The following is a 17718-nucleotide window of genomic DNA, read 5'->3' as shown; positions in this document are numbered from 1 at the left end:
GCCAAGATCTTGTTTAACATTTTGGCATCTATGTTCATCAGAGATATTGGTCTGTAGTTTTCCTTTTTTGTTCTGTCCCTATCAGCTATTGGTATCAGGGTGATGTTGGCTTCATAGAAGGTGGAAGGGAGTATTCCTGTTTCTTCAATCTTATGGAAAAGCTTAAGAAGTATGGGTACTAACTGTTTCCTTAAAGTTTTGTAGAATTCGTTTGTGAAGCCATCTGGTCCAGGACTTTTGTTGTTGGGGAGATTCTTAATAATGGTTTCAATTTCTTTGTCCATGATTGGTGCATTTAGGTTTTGTAGTTCTTCTTGGTTCAGTTTTGGAAGGACATATGTTTCTAGGAATTGTTCCATTTCTTCCAGATTCTCTAGCTTGGTGGCGTATAGTTCTTCACAGAAGTTTCGCAGGATTCTCTGGATTTCTGTGGTGTCAGTTGTGATATCTTCTCCATCGTTTACAATTCTATTAATTTGAGTCTTCTCTCTTTTTTGTTTGGTGAGTCTGGCTAAGGGTTTGTCAATTTTGTTTACTCTTTCAAAGAACCAACATTTGGCTTCATTGATCTTTGTATGGTTCTCTTATTTTCAATGTTGTTTATTTCTGCTCTAATTTTAGTGATTTCTGTTCTTCTGGTTGCCATAGGGTTCCTTTGTTCCTCTTCCTCTAAGTCCTTGAGGTGTGAAGTAAGGTCATTCATTTGAGCTTCTTCTTGGTGTTTAATATGTGATTGTATGGCTATAAGTTTCCCTCTCAGTACTGCTTTAGCTGTGTCCCAAATATTTTAATAGGTTGTGTCTTCATTTTCATTTGTTTCCAGGAACATTTGAATTTCCTGCTTGAGTGACTCTCTGACCCAGTGGTTCTTTTTTTTTTTTTTCCAGACCCAGTGGTTCTTAAGCAGTATGTTGTTTAGTTTCCATATTCTGTGACTTTTAATAATTTTCTGTTTGTTGTTAAATGTTAGTTTTACTCGGCTGTGGTCTAAGAATATACTTGAGATGATTTCAATGCTTGTGAATTTATTGTTGCTGTCTTTGTGGCCTAACATGTGGTCTATCCTTGAGTATGGGTTATGTGGATTTAAAAAGAAGGTGTATTCCAGTTTTTTGGGGTGAAGGACTCTGAAAATGTCCAAGAGGTCTAGTCTGTCAGTCTCTTCATTTAATTCTCTTGTATCTTTGTTGATTCTCTGCTTTGTTGATCTGTCTAAGTGTGAGAGTGGGGTTTTAAAGTCTCCAACTATTATTGTACTACTATTAATGTATTTTTGAAACTCTTTCAGTAGGTGCTTGATGTATTTAGATGGTCCCTGATTGGGTGCATAGATGTTAATAATTGTTAAGTCTTCTTGGCTGATTGATCCTCTAATCATTATGTAATGTCCTTGCCTATATTTTATTACTTTATTTAATTTAAAATCTATCGTGTCTGAGATGAGAATGGCTGTTCCTGGTTTATTTTGTGGTCCGTTAGCTTGTATGATAGTTTTCCATCCTTTCACTTTAAGTCTGTGTTTATCTTGTTCTGACAGATGGGATTCTTGCAAGCAGCATATGGTTGGGTTATGTTTTCTGATCCATCTCCCACTCTGTACCTTTTGATGGGTGAGTTTAAGCCATTGTCATGTATTGATATTATAGATTTAATGTATTGTAGTGCAATTGTTCAACAAATTTTTGTTTGCTCTAATATATTGCAAGTATTACAGTGATGTTCTTGTTTATAGGAGGCCTTTTAGAGCCTCTTTCAGGGCTGGTTTGGTGATGGTTGCCTCTTTTAACTGTTGTTTGTCTAAGAAGGTTTTGATCCCTCCATCTAGTTTGAGTGAAAGTGTAGCAGGATACATTATCCTTGGTTGCAACCCTTTTTCATTCAGGGCTCGACAGATATATTGCCATTCTCTTCTTGCTTTTAGAGTTTGAGGGGAGAAATCTGCTGATAGTCTTATTCGTTTTCCCCTGTTTGTGACTTTTTGTTTCTCTCTTGCAGCCTTTAGGATCCTTTCTTTATCCTTACTTCTTTTCATTGTGACTATGATGTGTCTTGGTGTCTTCAGGTCTGGGTTGACTCTGTTTGGAAGTCTCTGGGCCTCTGGAATCTTGATGTCCTATCTGTTATTCTGGTTTTGAAGTTTTCTTCTATTATTTCCTCTAGAATGTTTCCTTCCCCTTCCTTTCTTTCTTCCTCTGGCAAGCCAATTATACGAATGTTACTTCTTTTGAGATCATCCCATATGTCTCTGTTGTTGTTTTCAGTGTCTCTCAATCTCTTTTTGATCTCTTTTACCTCTTTCTTAGTTTTCTCTAATTCATCCTCTGACTAATTCTGTTTTCTGCTTCTGTTAGTCTGCTTTCTCTTCCCTCAGCTTCTTTCCTCAGTTCAGCTATTTCAGTTTTCAGTTCTCTAATTGCCTCGAGATAATCAGTATTTTCCTTGGTGGTCTCAACTGTTGTTTCCCTAATACTTCCATTCCTTTCCTCCAATGTTGTTTTCATTTCTGTGATTTATAAGTTTATTATTGCTTGCATACTTTTCTTATCTATGGTTACTTCTGGCTGATTTGTAGTTTCTTCTGGGCTCTTGTCTTCATTCATTGGAGTAGTGGTTTTATTTGTTTTTGATCTACCCATTTTTTTGATTTATGTGTTTCTTATTTTTATGTTCTGTTTTTCCTCAGTTGTTATGTTTTGAGTACAAGCAACACTGTACTAAATACTTTTATGACAAATGCACTCACCAACCTCAGGAATTACAATAGCAACTGAAGCAAGTATTGAAACAGTTTAATCACTACCAGTTAGCCAAACAATGTCTCCTGTCCATGAATAAATAGCAACCAAGTCCAAGTGAAGAAGAAAGAGAAAGGAAAGAAGGGATAGCAAGAATAGACAATTATGCAAATCTACTATTAACTGTATTATTCTAGGGGTAGCAAGAGGAGAAAGGGACGTAGAGCGGAGACACACTCATAGAGAGTCCACTCTGAGTCAGATTTCTTCCCCAAAATAGTTCACAAATGAATATCAGTGAATTCAGAAAGACAAAGTAGAAGGAAGGAAGAAATGGAAGACAAGATAAAAAAAAAAGAGAAACAAGAGAGAGAAAAGAAAAAAGATAAAAAAAGAGCTGTAATAAAAGAGCAGTGAAAGGAAAGTTTTTTAATTGATTAATTTATATTTTATTTTATTTTTTTAATTAGCTAGAAGGAGGGAGAAGGGGAGAGTCTATAGAGGAGGTAGGAGTACTGAGACAAGTTACTCTCACAATGGATAAGATGCCAGTCCCCTAGCAAGAAAGATACCCTAAGAGTTAATTTTGGTCAACCTAAAGGAGGGGGGGAGAAGATATACACCTTTATATAATATTAATAGTAAAATAGAGCAGGGTAAAAAAACCTGTCCCAGATTGCCTGAAGCCTCCTGAGCAGAGGCAGCTGATTGTTAACAAAGAAAAAAAAAAACACCTCAGGACTAGACAAGAATAGCAGGAATAGACAGTTATGCAAATCTCTTATCCACTGTATATTCTATGGGTAGCTAAAGGAGAAAGGGAAGTAGAGCAGAGATACATGCAAAGAGAGTCCACTCTGAGTCACATTTCTTCCCCAAAATAATTCCCAAATTTGTATCAGTGAATTCAGAAAGCTGAAGGAGGAAGGAAGAAAGGATGACAAGAATGAGAAAAAAAGAGAGAGAAAAATAGAAAAAGATAAGAAAAAGAATAGTAGTAAAAGAGCAGTGAAAGGAAAGAGTTATTTATTTATTTATTATTATTTAATTAGCTATGTGGGGGGTGGGAGAGAATGGGTAGGAAAAGTGAAGTAAGTTATTTTAGCAGTGAATATGACACCCAGTCCCCTAGCAATGGAAAATACACTAAGAGTTAATTCTGGTCAACTTGGAGGAGAGGGTGTAAGGGGTATGCGTTTACCTTGTATTGATAATAAAATAGAACAGAGTAAAAAACCCTGTTCTGTCTTCAGCTTGTATGACTCCAGATTGCCTCAGGCCCCCTGAGCAGAGGCAGCTGATTGGCTACTTAGAAAGAAAAAAGACCAAAGGTTTCAGAAGGGAATAGAATTGGGATGAATGACACCCCCTGGTGGGACAGGAATCTTGGTAAAGAAAGAAGCTCAGCAGGGGAGTCTGCTAGGAGCAGATCTCTGGTCCCCAGGTATTGGTTATGCAGGGAGGAGGGGGGTGCGTTTCGGGAATAATAATTTAAAAGAAAAAATTTTTTCCCTTTCTTTTTACTCTATTTTCTACGCCAAATTGAGTTATAGTCACCTCCTTGGTGTCACCGTTAGGACCCCTTGTTGACTGGCATACTAAAGGCAAAAAATCCTGCCGTTTCTAGTAGATGTGGTCGGAGCTCAAGCCATTAGCAGCTTCTCATTCCATCATCTTCTGTAATCCCCGCTTCTCTCAATTCTTATCAAATAATATTGCATCCGCTGATTGAAACCTAATCATCACAACAAGTGCCACCCCAGCTTGCTGTACTTCAGACTGTGTCCTGAGGCTTTAGGTATAGAACGACAACCCTTCAGCTTCATCACTCGGGTGAGACTTTTCCTTTCATAGTATTCTCTAATTCCATCCCAGGTGGTTCACTTCCTAACAAAGTCCCAAAACCTAGATATACACCAGATTCCAGGAGATAGAGCATATGTTCACAGGTATCCATAAACTAGGGCAAATATATACCTGAAAGCAGTAGTACACTAGAGTTTGCAGTGAGTACCCCCCAACACTTCCTCTCTACTATTCCAACCTTTGGGTCTATGATTACTCAACAATTTGTTTGGCTTTGTATGTTAACTCTCTTTACAGCCACCTGGTTCCAGATGCCATCAGGATGCCAGACAGGCTTCCCTGAACTGAAGACTCCACCAATGTGTCCTGGAGCTCCACTTCCCCAGAGACCCACTCTTCTAGGGAAAGAGAGAGGCAGACTGGGAGTATGGATCGACCAGTCAACGCCCATGTTCAGCAGGGAAGCAATTACAGAAGCCAGACCTTCCACCTTCTGCAACCCACAAGGACCCTGGGTCCATGCTCCCAGAGGGATAGAGAATGGGAAAGCTATTGAGGAGGGGATGGGATATGGAGATTGGGTGTTGGGAATTGTGTAGAGTTGTACCCCTCCATCTTATGATTTTGTTAATGTCTCCTTTCTCAAATAAATAAATTAATAAAAAAAGAAAAAAGAAAAGAAGGGGACCTAGCTCCTGAACACATATTCAGAACCCCCAGACAACAGATTGTCTGAGCTGCCATAAGCACTCTATCCTCAGCACTGCCAGCTTCTAAGTGCTTCCCCATTCAGCATCAACACACACACACACACACACACACACACACACACACACACACACACACACATGTTTGGTATCTCTGGCAAGGAAAGCAATGCCACAATAATGATCCTATTCTGGCTGGCAAGTGGGAACATATACTTTGTGGTGGGAAATACATGAAGGTGGTGGGTGACTTATGCCTAGATTCACCACCCACCAATCATAAACATTTAGTGCTTAATGAAGGGCTTGGTGTTCTTTAAATCTCTCTCCTCTGTGTACCGTCTTCTCTCAGAGCTCCTTTACCATAAACTCAATACCACCACTTCAACCTCTTTCTATCATCTACTGCTTTTACCATTTCAAGTGTGTCCCATATTCTTAGTCATTAATCTGTCATGGGTGCACTATTTTTTATATCTTCTTGACAGATATAAATATCAATGGTAAAAGGAAATACCCACTCTAAATTACAGAGCCAGTAGATACCATTTCAAAAAGTCTGGCCACAGAGTTCAAACATGTAACTACTAGCCTACATTGCCTCTTCCTCCTAACAGAGGCCTGGCTATCTCTTACTTGGGGTCAGTTTAGGCATTTCTTCTTTCAGTTACATTTTTTTTTCTAAGTAGAATCTCTCCCCACCCTGATCTTGTGATAAGGGAGGAAGAGATGAATTTGACCAAAGGTAAAACAGTAAATTTAACTTCTAGTCAGGAGAGCTAGAGGAGGGTTAACAGTAGGAAATGATAGTATCTTCACCAAGATAAGTGCCTTCTTCCAATCTCAGAAAAAAAAAAAAAAAAAGAAACTCTAGGATATGTAACCAAGCTAGCGCAAATCAGGGAGTTGGTTTATGAGACTAGGTAATACATCTGTTTATTGCTGCTGCGCTTAGGGATATGCATATTGGAATTTGCACTTTATTAGAACAATCAATCCTGTCTATAATATTCCTCTGTTAGTGAATCATTTTTTAATATAAAGTAAGTAGAGTGTGAGGAGATAGCATGATGGTTATGCAGAGAGACTTTTATGCCAGAGACAACAAAAGTCTCAAGTTCAATTTCCAGCACTACTATAAACCAGGGCTGACTAGTGCTCTGGTAAAACAAACAAATATTTAAGTACATATACAAAGATGATATATTTTTTTTAAAGTGTTACTCTAGTTCTACCAAAATTTATTGCTGTTAATGTATTTCTGGTTTTATTTTGTTTCATTTTTCGTTAAATTTAATAATTGGAACATGCAGTTACTTTGACATTTTCAAGCATTCTAGATCTAAGTTCAAAACTCAGATTTTTTAAGCCAAAGTCAAAGGTCAGAAATGACTGGAGAGGAGGAAGCAAAACCTCCAGTCTCCTATGTTTGAACCACCTCAGTTTCTTCTTTCATTTTAGAGTGTTACTTCTGCCCGCACATGACCTTTGCTTGCAATTATGATTTCCAAGGATTTTACTATTTAGTTCAGTTTCTGAAATCAGATGATTTTATGTTATTCTACATTTTACTTAATCATCTCAAGCATTAATTAACATTCACAAGGGCTATGCCATTTTCAGCTTTTGATTTTTAAATGTATTTATTTATTTTCTGAGAAGTGAGAACAGAACACCACTCAGTCATATTCAGCACTTGTAAGCATTCCCAGATCTTCACACGTGCAGAGCATGCACTTTTAGTCTTGAACCACTTCCTCAGCCTTCATATTTTAATTTAAAAATATTTTTACATGTTCCCAAAACATTTTTACCAAAATTTGTTTCTCTTTCATTCATTCACACTTCATTCATCAAAATATGGTCAGCTGGGTTAAGAAGACCAGAAGGAATGGATTTTTAAATAGTTGGAAAAATGTGAATTTGCCATTTGGCTGGATGATTTGTCCTTCAAGCCTAGAAAAAAATTGAAATGAAATCTGAACATGGCAAAATGTGTTTGCTTTTCTTAGATCAATCTGTTAGTCTCTGTGTGCTATAAAAATGGCATTATTCTTCCATTGGAAATTACACTTCCTACACAGCATACGTTTCCCTGTTTTACCTCAGAACTTTGCAAACTAAGTTCAAAATCTTATTTGCACTTGTAGTCAGTCCCATGGCAAAAATATTACTTCTATCTCTCATTTGAACTCATTTAATAAGGGCTTCAAGACAATATCCTTTTAAAAAGAATACTTAGCACATCATCACCATAACATGTAACTAGGGACGACTTCTGAATTGGGATTCTCAGAGAAAATTGTCAAACGAAAGAGAAAGTCAAAATTCAAAAGCAATGAGAAAAGAAGGCAGATAATTTTGCATTTAATAAAATCCAAAGGTGATATATGTAGAAAACATCCATTTTATAGACAAATAGATGCTACCTGGTATGACCATATGGACTTACCAGATTAAGGAAGGTCAAATACTTCCATTGTCCACCGTTTTTGAAGAGCATACATGTCTTTGGGTCATTCTTTACTTGTACAACATAATAATTAAGGAAAATATACCAGCTCATAACAATGAAGTGGTATATACAGGTAGAAGTCTTCATCATTGCTGGCTGGAACCAGGGAAGTATGAGAGACTCAAATAGTTTCCTTCTTGCTAGTCACAGCTGGTGTCTTGTGGCAAGTCAAATGTTGTTAAGCACGCCCCTTGAGAACTGGGAATTCCAGCAAGTCTGATTTTTCCAGGCTTTTTTCCTGTAAAACTTAGGAGATAGGATTATTGCTAATATTTAAATGTCTCCATTTAGATAACAAAAAGTCATCTGAAGATTTGTGTCACATTATTCTTGTAGGCTTTGAAGGAAACTGGGAATAATGCAAAGGTGTTTTTTATGCTATTTGATAAAGTGGGAGCATAGTGAAATGACTATTATGAAATGTCAATAAACTTATTTGATACTATCAAGGCTGTTTTCTACTTTTCATTTCCTTCAGGACAAGTGAAAAAATGTGTTTTAATTGCACCCCTTGAGATCTCTAATGTCACATAAAGTCTGAAACAACCTTTGAGCCTACTGAGGATGGTCAGACTAGACTTGTCTTTTTTTCTGCTCTTAGCTTTACACCTAAGCTTTGGAGCACCAGAGGTTGCCCAAAGGCAATCCCAGACATTCTATTGGGTTACCAGAAAAATACATGATAGTTTTCTACGGTTTTTATGTAAAACTGTATCATCACTTTTCAGACAACCCAATACTTGTATAAACATTCTTGTGCCCTGGGAGGGCTAAAGTATTGGAAAAGGTGTGTGGTCACAATTACAACAAACCTAAATTTAGACATTGTTAGGAGAAAGTAAAGATCTTTGCTCTGCCTTAGACAGAATGAGAAAAGAATTGCTTGGGCTAGGCAGGGTTTGTGGAACTGGGCCTTGTGAAAGCTCAACAGAAGGCACCTTGGTGAAGTTTGAGTATGATACTCTGACATCACTAGCTTGTTTCCCTAGGCAACAGACTCAGAGGTTCTGAGCAAATTCCTTAAGGAAATGCTTTCCTTAGAGTTACATAAGTCTAGTTGGTGCTGTTTGACAATTTAAATGGGGTTACAAATATTGAAAGAAAGGACTACATGATGTATAAGGAGAGGGAAAAAAATCTTTGCTCATCTAAGTGTTTTCAGATCTCAGATATTAGGAACTAATGGGGAGGACAAATGTGCACTATCATTAGAGGATTTCCAATATAACCATCTTCAAAGGAGAAGGCAATCTGGAAAGAAGTGGAGGTGTGGCCATGGAGTAAGAGCAAGCAGAGCAAGCTCTTCCCCAAATCAACACATATCTACAACTATTAAACTTAAAAAATTCTTCAACTGTAGCTGAGACATCTGTAGAAACACCACAGCCTAAGGTAAGTGCTTGCACACATGGTTGGGATGAAAAGGGGCACGGGACTGAAACGAATTACAAAGAATTTAGAACTCAGGGAGAGAACAGTGCCTTCCGCCCCCCCCCCCCCCCCCCCCCCGCTACCTGCAGCAAGTACTCAAGACAACACCTAGTACGGGTGGTGAGAGAAGGGAACTCATGAGGTCTTAATTAATGACTCAATTATAGGCAAGGACATACCAAAAAAAGCAGGAAGCAATTGTGAACAAAAGAAATATGGTCTGTTGCCAAAATATAAAGGTAATTTGCAGCCGCTGCTGGTGGCTAATCAGAAAAGGTAATCCTGCTTCTATGAATACAGCTGCAGTCCAGCAGCAAATCCCTGAGTCTATTTCAGGTTGAAATTATACATAGAACCCATATACAATGCACCACACAGAGCACAAAACAGCTCAAGGAAATAATCCTAATTCCAGCCTCCACCCCTTCTCCATGCAACACATAAACAAAGTAAACCCCAGAGACCACAACAACAGCACCACCTGATGGCTAGCAATAGCCAGCATAATGAATAAAAAGAAATATTGGAGAAACAAACTTCTAAGCAACATGCCAAATCCTACAGGTAGAAATGAAACAAAAGGGACTGTCAGAGAAAGACTACAGAAAGCTCTTTATGAGGACTCTCCAAGAATCTAGTATAGTAAGGAGAAACCATATTCAAGAGTTGAAAGAATATTTCTCTAAGGAGTTAGGAAACACAAAAGAAGAGCTTTGAACTAAGTTCTCCAAGAAACTAGAAAACATGAAAGAAGAAATTCAGAGTTCACTAAGCAGTTAGGAAGCATGGAAAAAAAAACTTCAAGCAGAATTTCAGAGAATGAGAAGGCACTTTGAGTGCAGTACAAGCTCAGGTAGAAAACTTAGGATGTAGACTCAGCCATGCATAAGAAAGGGTATCTAATCTAGAAGATACAGTTATCCCACTCTTTCAATTTAAAGATGGTAGAGAGGAAAGGCTCAGAAGGAATGAATTGACTCTGTGAAATTGAAGACTCCCTCAACAGGTTGAATGTATGTGTGAAAAGAATTCCTGAGGAAGAGCACAAGGTGGAAAGAGCTGAAACCCTATTCAGAAAAACTTTAGCTGAGAATTTTCCTCACCTAGGCAAGCCTCAGGACATATTCATTCAACAGGCAAAGCATGCACCCAGGTATGTGAATGCAAAAGAACAAGCACCAAGGCACATCACTGCAAAACTGTCAAAACTCATTGACAAGGAAAAGAACTGCAGGCTGTCAGGGAAAGGAGAGAAGTTACATACAAAGGTAGAGTTATCAGGCTTTCATCAGAATCGCCTTCACAAAACCTAGAGGCAAGAAGAGAGTGGAAGGATATATTCAAAGTACTAAAAGAAGGGGAATTCCAGCCATGGATCTTGTATCCTGCAAAATTATCTTTAAAATATGAGTGAGAAAGATATACTCAAATATCCAAAAGCTAAAGAAATTTGCCATCATCAGTCTTACCTTACATGAATTACTGAAATGACATCATCAATCTCACCTAACATTCATTAATGAATGAATTTTCTAAGTGAGGTGAACAATAGTAGACTAGATCTAAGAACACAATAAAAATAGGAAAGAACAATAGAAAAGGAAAAGGTAGGGAACTAGTGGACAAAGCAGTTCTATCAAATGCTAATCAAGACCAATGTAAAAATGACTTCTTTTAGATACACTATGTAAGTTATTATGCTTATGGTAACCACAATACAAAACAAGAAAGAGAGATTTATAGAAACAAGAAGAGAAATCAGCGTGGAGCTCATCACAGAAACCCATACACACAAAGTGACAGAAAAAAATGGACAAAGAATCTACAATTTAAAGCAAATACACAACAAAAATCAAAATGGATGTAAGTAAACCAAATATATATCAATAACACCTTAAATGTGTTTGGCCTAAATTCACCTGTCAGCAGACTCAGAATAGCTAAATGGATTAAGGAACAGGACCTATTATATATCTTCAGGAAACACACATACAAAGAAAAGACAAATGGAAGTTTAATGTAATAGGCTAGAGCAAGATGTTCCAAGCCAATAATTCAGAAATAAAGGGAAGGGACAGCTATTCTCTTCTCAGATAAAACACAATTTCAGGTAAAGAAAGTAAGAAGAGACAGAGAGGGACACTACATAATGGTCAAAGGATTAATTAAATAAGAAGACAAAACCATTATAGATATATATGCCTCAAACTCAGGTGCATCCAAATATATAAAGCAAATACTTACAGAATTCACAGCAACACAATAATAGTAGGAGATTTATTTATTTATTTTTCCCTTTTGATGCACTTGTTTTATTGTTGTTATTATTGTTTTTGTTATTGATGTCATTGTTGTTAGATGGGACAGAGAGAAATGGAGAGAGGAGGGGAAGATAGAGAGATGGAGATAAAGATAGACACCTGCAGACCTGCTTCACCACCTGTGAAGAGACTCCCCTGCAGGTGGGGAGCCGAGGGCTCGAACCAGGATTCTTAACGCCAGTCCTTGCACTTTGCGCCATGTGCACTTAACCCGCTGTGCTACTGCCCAACTCCCCAATAGTAGATCTTAACACACCATTCACAGCAACAGAAAGATCATCTGGACAAAGATATCAATAGGAAAATATCAGTTCTAAATAAAACCATAGATGAAATGGTCTTAACAGATATATGCAGAACTTTCTATCTCAAAAGAAATGAATATGCATTCTTCTCAAGTACACATAAAACGTTCACAAGAATTGACCATATGCTGAGCCACAAAGACAGCCTAAACAAATATGTAAATATTGAAATTATAAAATGAATCTTCTCAAATCGTGATGTTATGAAGCTAGAAATCAAGCACAAACAGAAAAGAAACTGCCCCAAAGTCTGAAGACTAAACATGCTTATGAATAATACATGGGTCATTGAAGAAATCAAAAAAGAAATTAAGAATTTTCTTGATATCCATGAAAATTAAAAAACATCTATCAGACCCTGTGGGATGCAGCAAAAGCAGGCCTGAGAAGGAAATTCATAGCAATACAGACCCACATTAATAAAGAGAAGAAATCACTAGTAAACCAGCTAACTTCCCAACTGAACCAACTAGAAAGGGAGCAACAAAGAGACCTGACAATCAGCAGGAGACAGGAAATAGTTAAAAATCTGAGCAGAAATCAATTAAATAGAAAACAAAAACATCACCAGGAGATTAATGAAACCAAGACGTAGTTCTTTGAAAGGATAAATAAAATAGATAAACCACTAACTACAGTCATTAAAAGAAAAATAAAACTATGGTAAAATCACTCACAAATAAGAGAGGAGATATTACAACAGACAAGGTAGAGATACAAAGGATCATCCAAGACTGTTATGAACATCTATATGGAAATAAATTTGACTACTTAGAAAAAATGGACACATTCTTAGAGTCATGCTAACTACCAACCTTGACATAAAAGGAAGTAAATCAGCTTAACAGGCCAATCACTAGAGCAAACATTGAAACAGTAATCAAAAGCCTCTCCAAGAACAAAAGCTCAGATCCCAATGACTTTACTGGAGAAGGTAATCCGGAAAATGAATGACAGGAAACTCTGTATATAACTTCCTAGTCTAGTTTTTTTGTTTTTGCAGTATAATGGTTATTACAATCACTTCATCACTTCCCAGATTAAGTTAAGACTGCATTGAAGCAAAGGAGATGTGATGGGGTAAAGGGGCGTTGGGGTACTATTGGTGTATGACAGGGCATCAAGGCTGGGGGAATAGTGTCTTCCAGACACCTAGACAGCTATCTTGAGGAGATGAGGTATTGAACCTATGTGTCAACAACTGTACTATAAACTATAAACCAATAAAGTATAAAAAATATTCTATTTCCTATATCAGGTATTTTTTTCCAAGTGCTTTAAGTACATTATCTCATCTAACATTCCAAAGACCAGTATAAGATAAATAATGATTCTCATTTTCAGAGGAATAATAAAAGCCCAACGCAAATGGATTCATTCAACAGCTAGTAAGATGTGCAGCTACAGTCTGCATTCTAACCAGTGTATCTGACCAGAAAGAAACACTTGTTCTACATAATCCTCAAACTCCCTTTGCAATATTTCCCTGCTCTCTACTGACCCCTCTTTATGCCTTCATCTCTCCCATCAGAAGTTGTCTTTGGAAAGAATCAGAACTGTTTTTGAAACTTGGTGCATACTTGAATTATTGTGCTATGTTTCCTTTGGCATTTTCATAATAAACATTGTACATGTAGGGGCTGATTTCTTTTTACAAAATTATGCAGGACAAGTCTCTACAGGTAAATAACAGTGCAAGGCAGGGAAAGACAAAGGCTCAAATCTCAAGGCTGGGAGATGACTCACCCAGTGTAGCATACACTTTACCATACCTGAGGACCAAGGTTCAAGTTCCCAGCCATCATATGAGAGTACCACACAAAGGGGAAACTTCATAAGAGGTGAAGCTACACTGTGGTGTCTCCTTCTATATACTTTTCTTCCTTCCTCCCTGCCTTTTAGCCTTTATCTTAAATAAAAGAAAAAATTCCTCTTTGGGTAGTGAAATTGGGTAATGTGCAAGTATGAAGCCCCAGTAAAACCCTATTAAAAAGGAAGAGTATATAAAAAGACTCTGATCTCTTAAATATATATGTCCAATTTTAACACCTGAATCCCCCCCGCATTAGACTCAGAAATGAGACCTCATATTAGACAGATGCAATTATTTAAATTGATAAGAGCTTCATCTTTTTAGTTTGGAATATAATTGTTATCATTTTAATAAAGTATAACATATTTAAACACATCTGAGAATTTATATATAGAAATATGCATTTCTTAATCTGTTTTATTATAAAAATGTCCACAAAAAGGTGTAACCTAGGAAAAGTGTACATTATGATTAAATTTATATCTACTCTGCATCCCTGGTTGACTTACTATATGAATTTTTGTGCTATACTTTGGCTACCTGTTTCTGTTCTCTAAATTCAGGTGGAGCTTTAAGGGGAAATGACAGCATTGTCCCACAGAATAGGAAATAACCACATACTACCTCTGCTGTTACCCTGACTTACTCCCCTCTACAAGTATGGAAGGTCTCATATCATATCAAAGAGAAGTTGGAGAGAATCACCCACTTAGCTGCATTCCCCCCTCACACACACAGACACATAAAATAACAACTTATTTTTAACATAGGGGTATATTGAAAGTACAAAATAAGCAGATTTCACATTTTTGAAACTTCCTGCTCTAAAGGAGTCATTCAGAGAAACTGACGCTGAGGAAGTCACCTGAGAGCAGGACTTGTCCTCCTCGCTCTTGAAACTTATTCCAACTCTCCTTTTTTTTTTTTTTTTTGGTTGTTTTTGTTTTGTTTTCCTTCAGAGTTATAGCTGAGACTCTGTCTGTATTATGAATCCACTGCTCCTGCTGCCTTTTTTTTTTTATAGGACAAAGAGAAGTTGAAAGGCGAGGGAAAGGTAGAGAGGGAGAGAGAAGGATAGACAGCTGCAGACCTGCTTCATCACTTGTGAAATGAAACTCTTGCAGGTGGGCGGTGAGAGTGCTCAAGCCAGGATTCTTGGGTGGGTCCTTGTGCTTGGTACTATGTGTGCTTAACCCAGTGTGCTACTGTCTGGATCCCACCTCTTGATCTTTATCATGAATTCCTTATCCTCCACCAGCTCCTTATATGTTGGAGTTTTTCAGGACATCACACTATGTCACTGCCTGACCATGTAACCATCCTAATGGTTTTTTCCCTATCATCATGGTTTCAAACACTGATCTCCAATTTATAATCACAAATTTTAAATGTGTGTTTTTTTGTTGCTATTGTTGAAGGATTTCATTGCTTCAAGCCAACTTTTTCAGATAGAGTTAGAGAGAAAGATAGAAATACTATGTCACTCTAGAGCAAAAGGTCATAGGCTTAAACTTGGATCTTGGGTGTAAATGTAAAGCAGGTAGTCCTAAACCTCTAATCTCAGTCATCTTTAATCCCTATCAAACTTCAAGCAAGCTTTCTCATCAAACATGTCTTCGAATACTTGCTGGAAATCTTCTGAGTGAGTCAGGTGTATTTCAAAGTTAATATGTTTAAAATGAACTACCTCCAACACACCTGAACTTTTATCCATGTTGTCTGTCTTGCTAGAATGGCCTCATCATGTACCTATGAGTTTTTCTCTACTCTCTCCATTACTTTTAAAATCCAATTGACTGCAAAATCCTTCTAAGTGCATCTAAGTCAAACTCAATTCACTATTCTTTATTCTTTCTACAAATTGCCTAGTTCAAGTTTTCTATACCTTTTTCCACTTACAAGGCACCAGCCTCTTACGGTTTTCCTAATCTACTCTTATCCTCCAGATGGGTTTTTCACCAAATACTCAATGTGAAATGCCAATCCGATCAACATTCCTCCTAGTTTTAAGGTCTTTTACTGTGTCAATATTACCTACAGATTAACATTCAGACTTCTTATTATTGATAAAATGCCCATACCCATATGATTTAGGGACTCTCTCTCTATCGTCATCTCAAGTCTTATACTTGATATTCTTCCAACACCATTCAATTGGCAGAACTCCTCACCAATATCTCACTATAACTTGCTCCTGTATCTTTACTTCTATTTCCTCTCCTTGATGGTATCTTCTCAATATATTTTTGACGGGTTATCTCGTAACAACTTTCTAAAATACAAATAAGTAGCTTTCTTCTCTAGGAACCCTTCCCTAACCTTTCCTCAACTAGGGTATATTAAATAAACCCCTCTTTTAGCCTTTATTAATATCCTGTGCACCTCTGCAAATTGCATCATGATTTGGCACTAATCATGCTATCCTATAATCAGAACCATAACAAAAATTCATTAACCCCCAATAAATGATCAAAAAGATACTGTATACTGAATAGTCTAAATAAATAAATAAATAAATAAATAAATAAATAGTGGAAGCTTATTCCTTACAATTCTGAAAACTGTGAAGTTCAAGATCAAGGCATTGACAGATTGTGTATTTGGTGACACACACACACACACACACACATATATGTATATATATATATATATATATATATATATATATATATATATATATATATATTCATGTTCATGGTATAACCTTACATATTAGAAGGGACAAGAGATCTTTTCTAAAAACAATAACCCCACTCATAGGTGTTCCACCCTCATGATATAATCATTTCAGAAGGACCCTACTTCCTAATAACATGACATTGGGGTTAGGATTTCAACATATAGATCCTGACTAGATATAAGCATTTTATTTATGGCACTTAAAATCTATATTTTTATGCTCTGTTTTCTCCCAGGATACAGTGACTATGGATTCCTAGAGCTCAGTATAGTGCTAGGCTCACATTAATAACATAATAAGTAGCTGTCAAATAAATTACTGTATGCTTAACTGGTATACTTGTCTACCATGGCTTACTAAAAAGCTAACGTATTCATTTAACACCTACCAATTTCAAAGTGTGTAGCTGCTCAGTTCTGGGAAGAAGGTAGAATACTAAGATGAGTCATGTATAACCTAAACCCTAGAGGAACTCAGCCAAGTAACTGTGACAGATATATAAACAAGAAAGTATAGCACGATGTGATAAGTACTATAATAGAAGTATGCATAACATACTAATGGAGTCTAAATTATCCTGAAAATTATTCTGTCATTCAGAATATACAGATGATTGAGTTAAATGTGACTGAATGAATCATGGAAACTCCAGGTGACACGTAAGAGAAGATAAGTATTAAAGTAATCACACTGAGCAAAGGCGGCATGGCCACCAGTGTAGATAATGGTGTTGACTGACTGGCCTAAGGACAGGTTAACCCATTCCTAGCCACAGAGTCATGAAGTACACAGGCACAAACCAGAGTCCACGGTGTGACCAGCACTGGTCAGCTATGAGTCGCATTGGGACATTAGTTTCTCAATTGTGGATGGAGCACATGAGATCTGAAGTGGTGAATCTCTTATCTCCTAAAGCTGGAACCCCTACAGGACTATGGAGCAGTTGACCAGGACTGGGCTTTTAAAACATCAAAAGGTATTCTCAAAGGTATGTACACATTCCCACAGATATCAGACATTTTACTAAGAAAGGTGTTGAAGGTCCCTCCATGCTGATAGTTGTAGATAGTATAGTGGTGAGGAGGAAACTGGGATAGCAGAGCTCAGAAATCTTGGAGTTAGGGTAAAAAGGTGGTAATATGATTTAATTCTGACACATTGGGAGGGGGAGTCTTCCAACTGCTGATCCTAACCAAACAAATAACTGATAAATCCCAATCACTTTAAACTTTAGTTCTTTTGAAGTGATTCATTCCTTTTAAATACATACATACCTCCAAAGTATTTACAGGACTCCTTAACTTTGTCCACATTTTGGGGAATAATCCAGTTATTAAATTCCCAAATAAGTAATCTGCCTTTTCCTCCAGGAACCCTGACCAATGCCAAAAATCAGAATGTAAGT

General features: G+C 37.2%; 1 protein-coding gene across 3 annotated transcripts in view; it reads right to left on the bottom strand.

The window, feature by feature from the left end:
• Positions 1-17718, bottom strand: part of ADTRP (androgen dependent TFPI regulating protein) — a 100570-nt gene that overhangs the window by 69175 nt on the left and 13677 nt on the right. For 2 of the 3 annotated variants that reach the window (XM_007539283.2, XM_060190891.1), the window contains exon 2: positions 7701-8009. In XM_007539283.2, coding sequence (XP_007539345.2) covers positions 7701-7853 — 153 coding nt within the window. In that variant the 5' untranslated portion in view covers positions 7854-8009. Of the gene's footprint in view, positions 1-7700; positions 8010-13592; positions 13730-17718 lie in introns of all 3 variants that reach the window. The other variant, XM_060190890.1, reaches the window with a different exon arrangement.

This window comes from Erinaceus europaeus, chromosome 4 (genome assembly GCF_950295315.1).
Source record: "Erinaceus europaeus chromosome 4, mEriEur2.1, whole genome shotgun sequence".
Taxonomy (NCBI): Eukaryota; Metazoa; Chordata; class Mammalia; order Eulipotyphla; family Erinaceidae; genus Erinaceus; species Erinaceus europaeus.
Note: the sequence above shows the minus strand (reverse complement) of the source record. Positions and strands in the feature narration are given on the sequence as shown.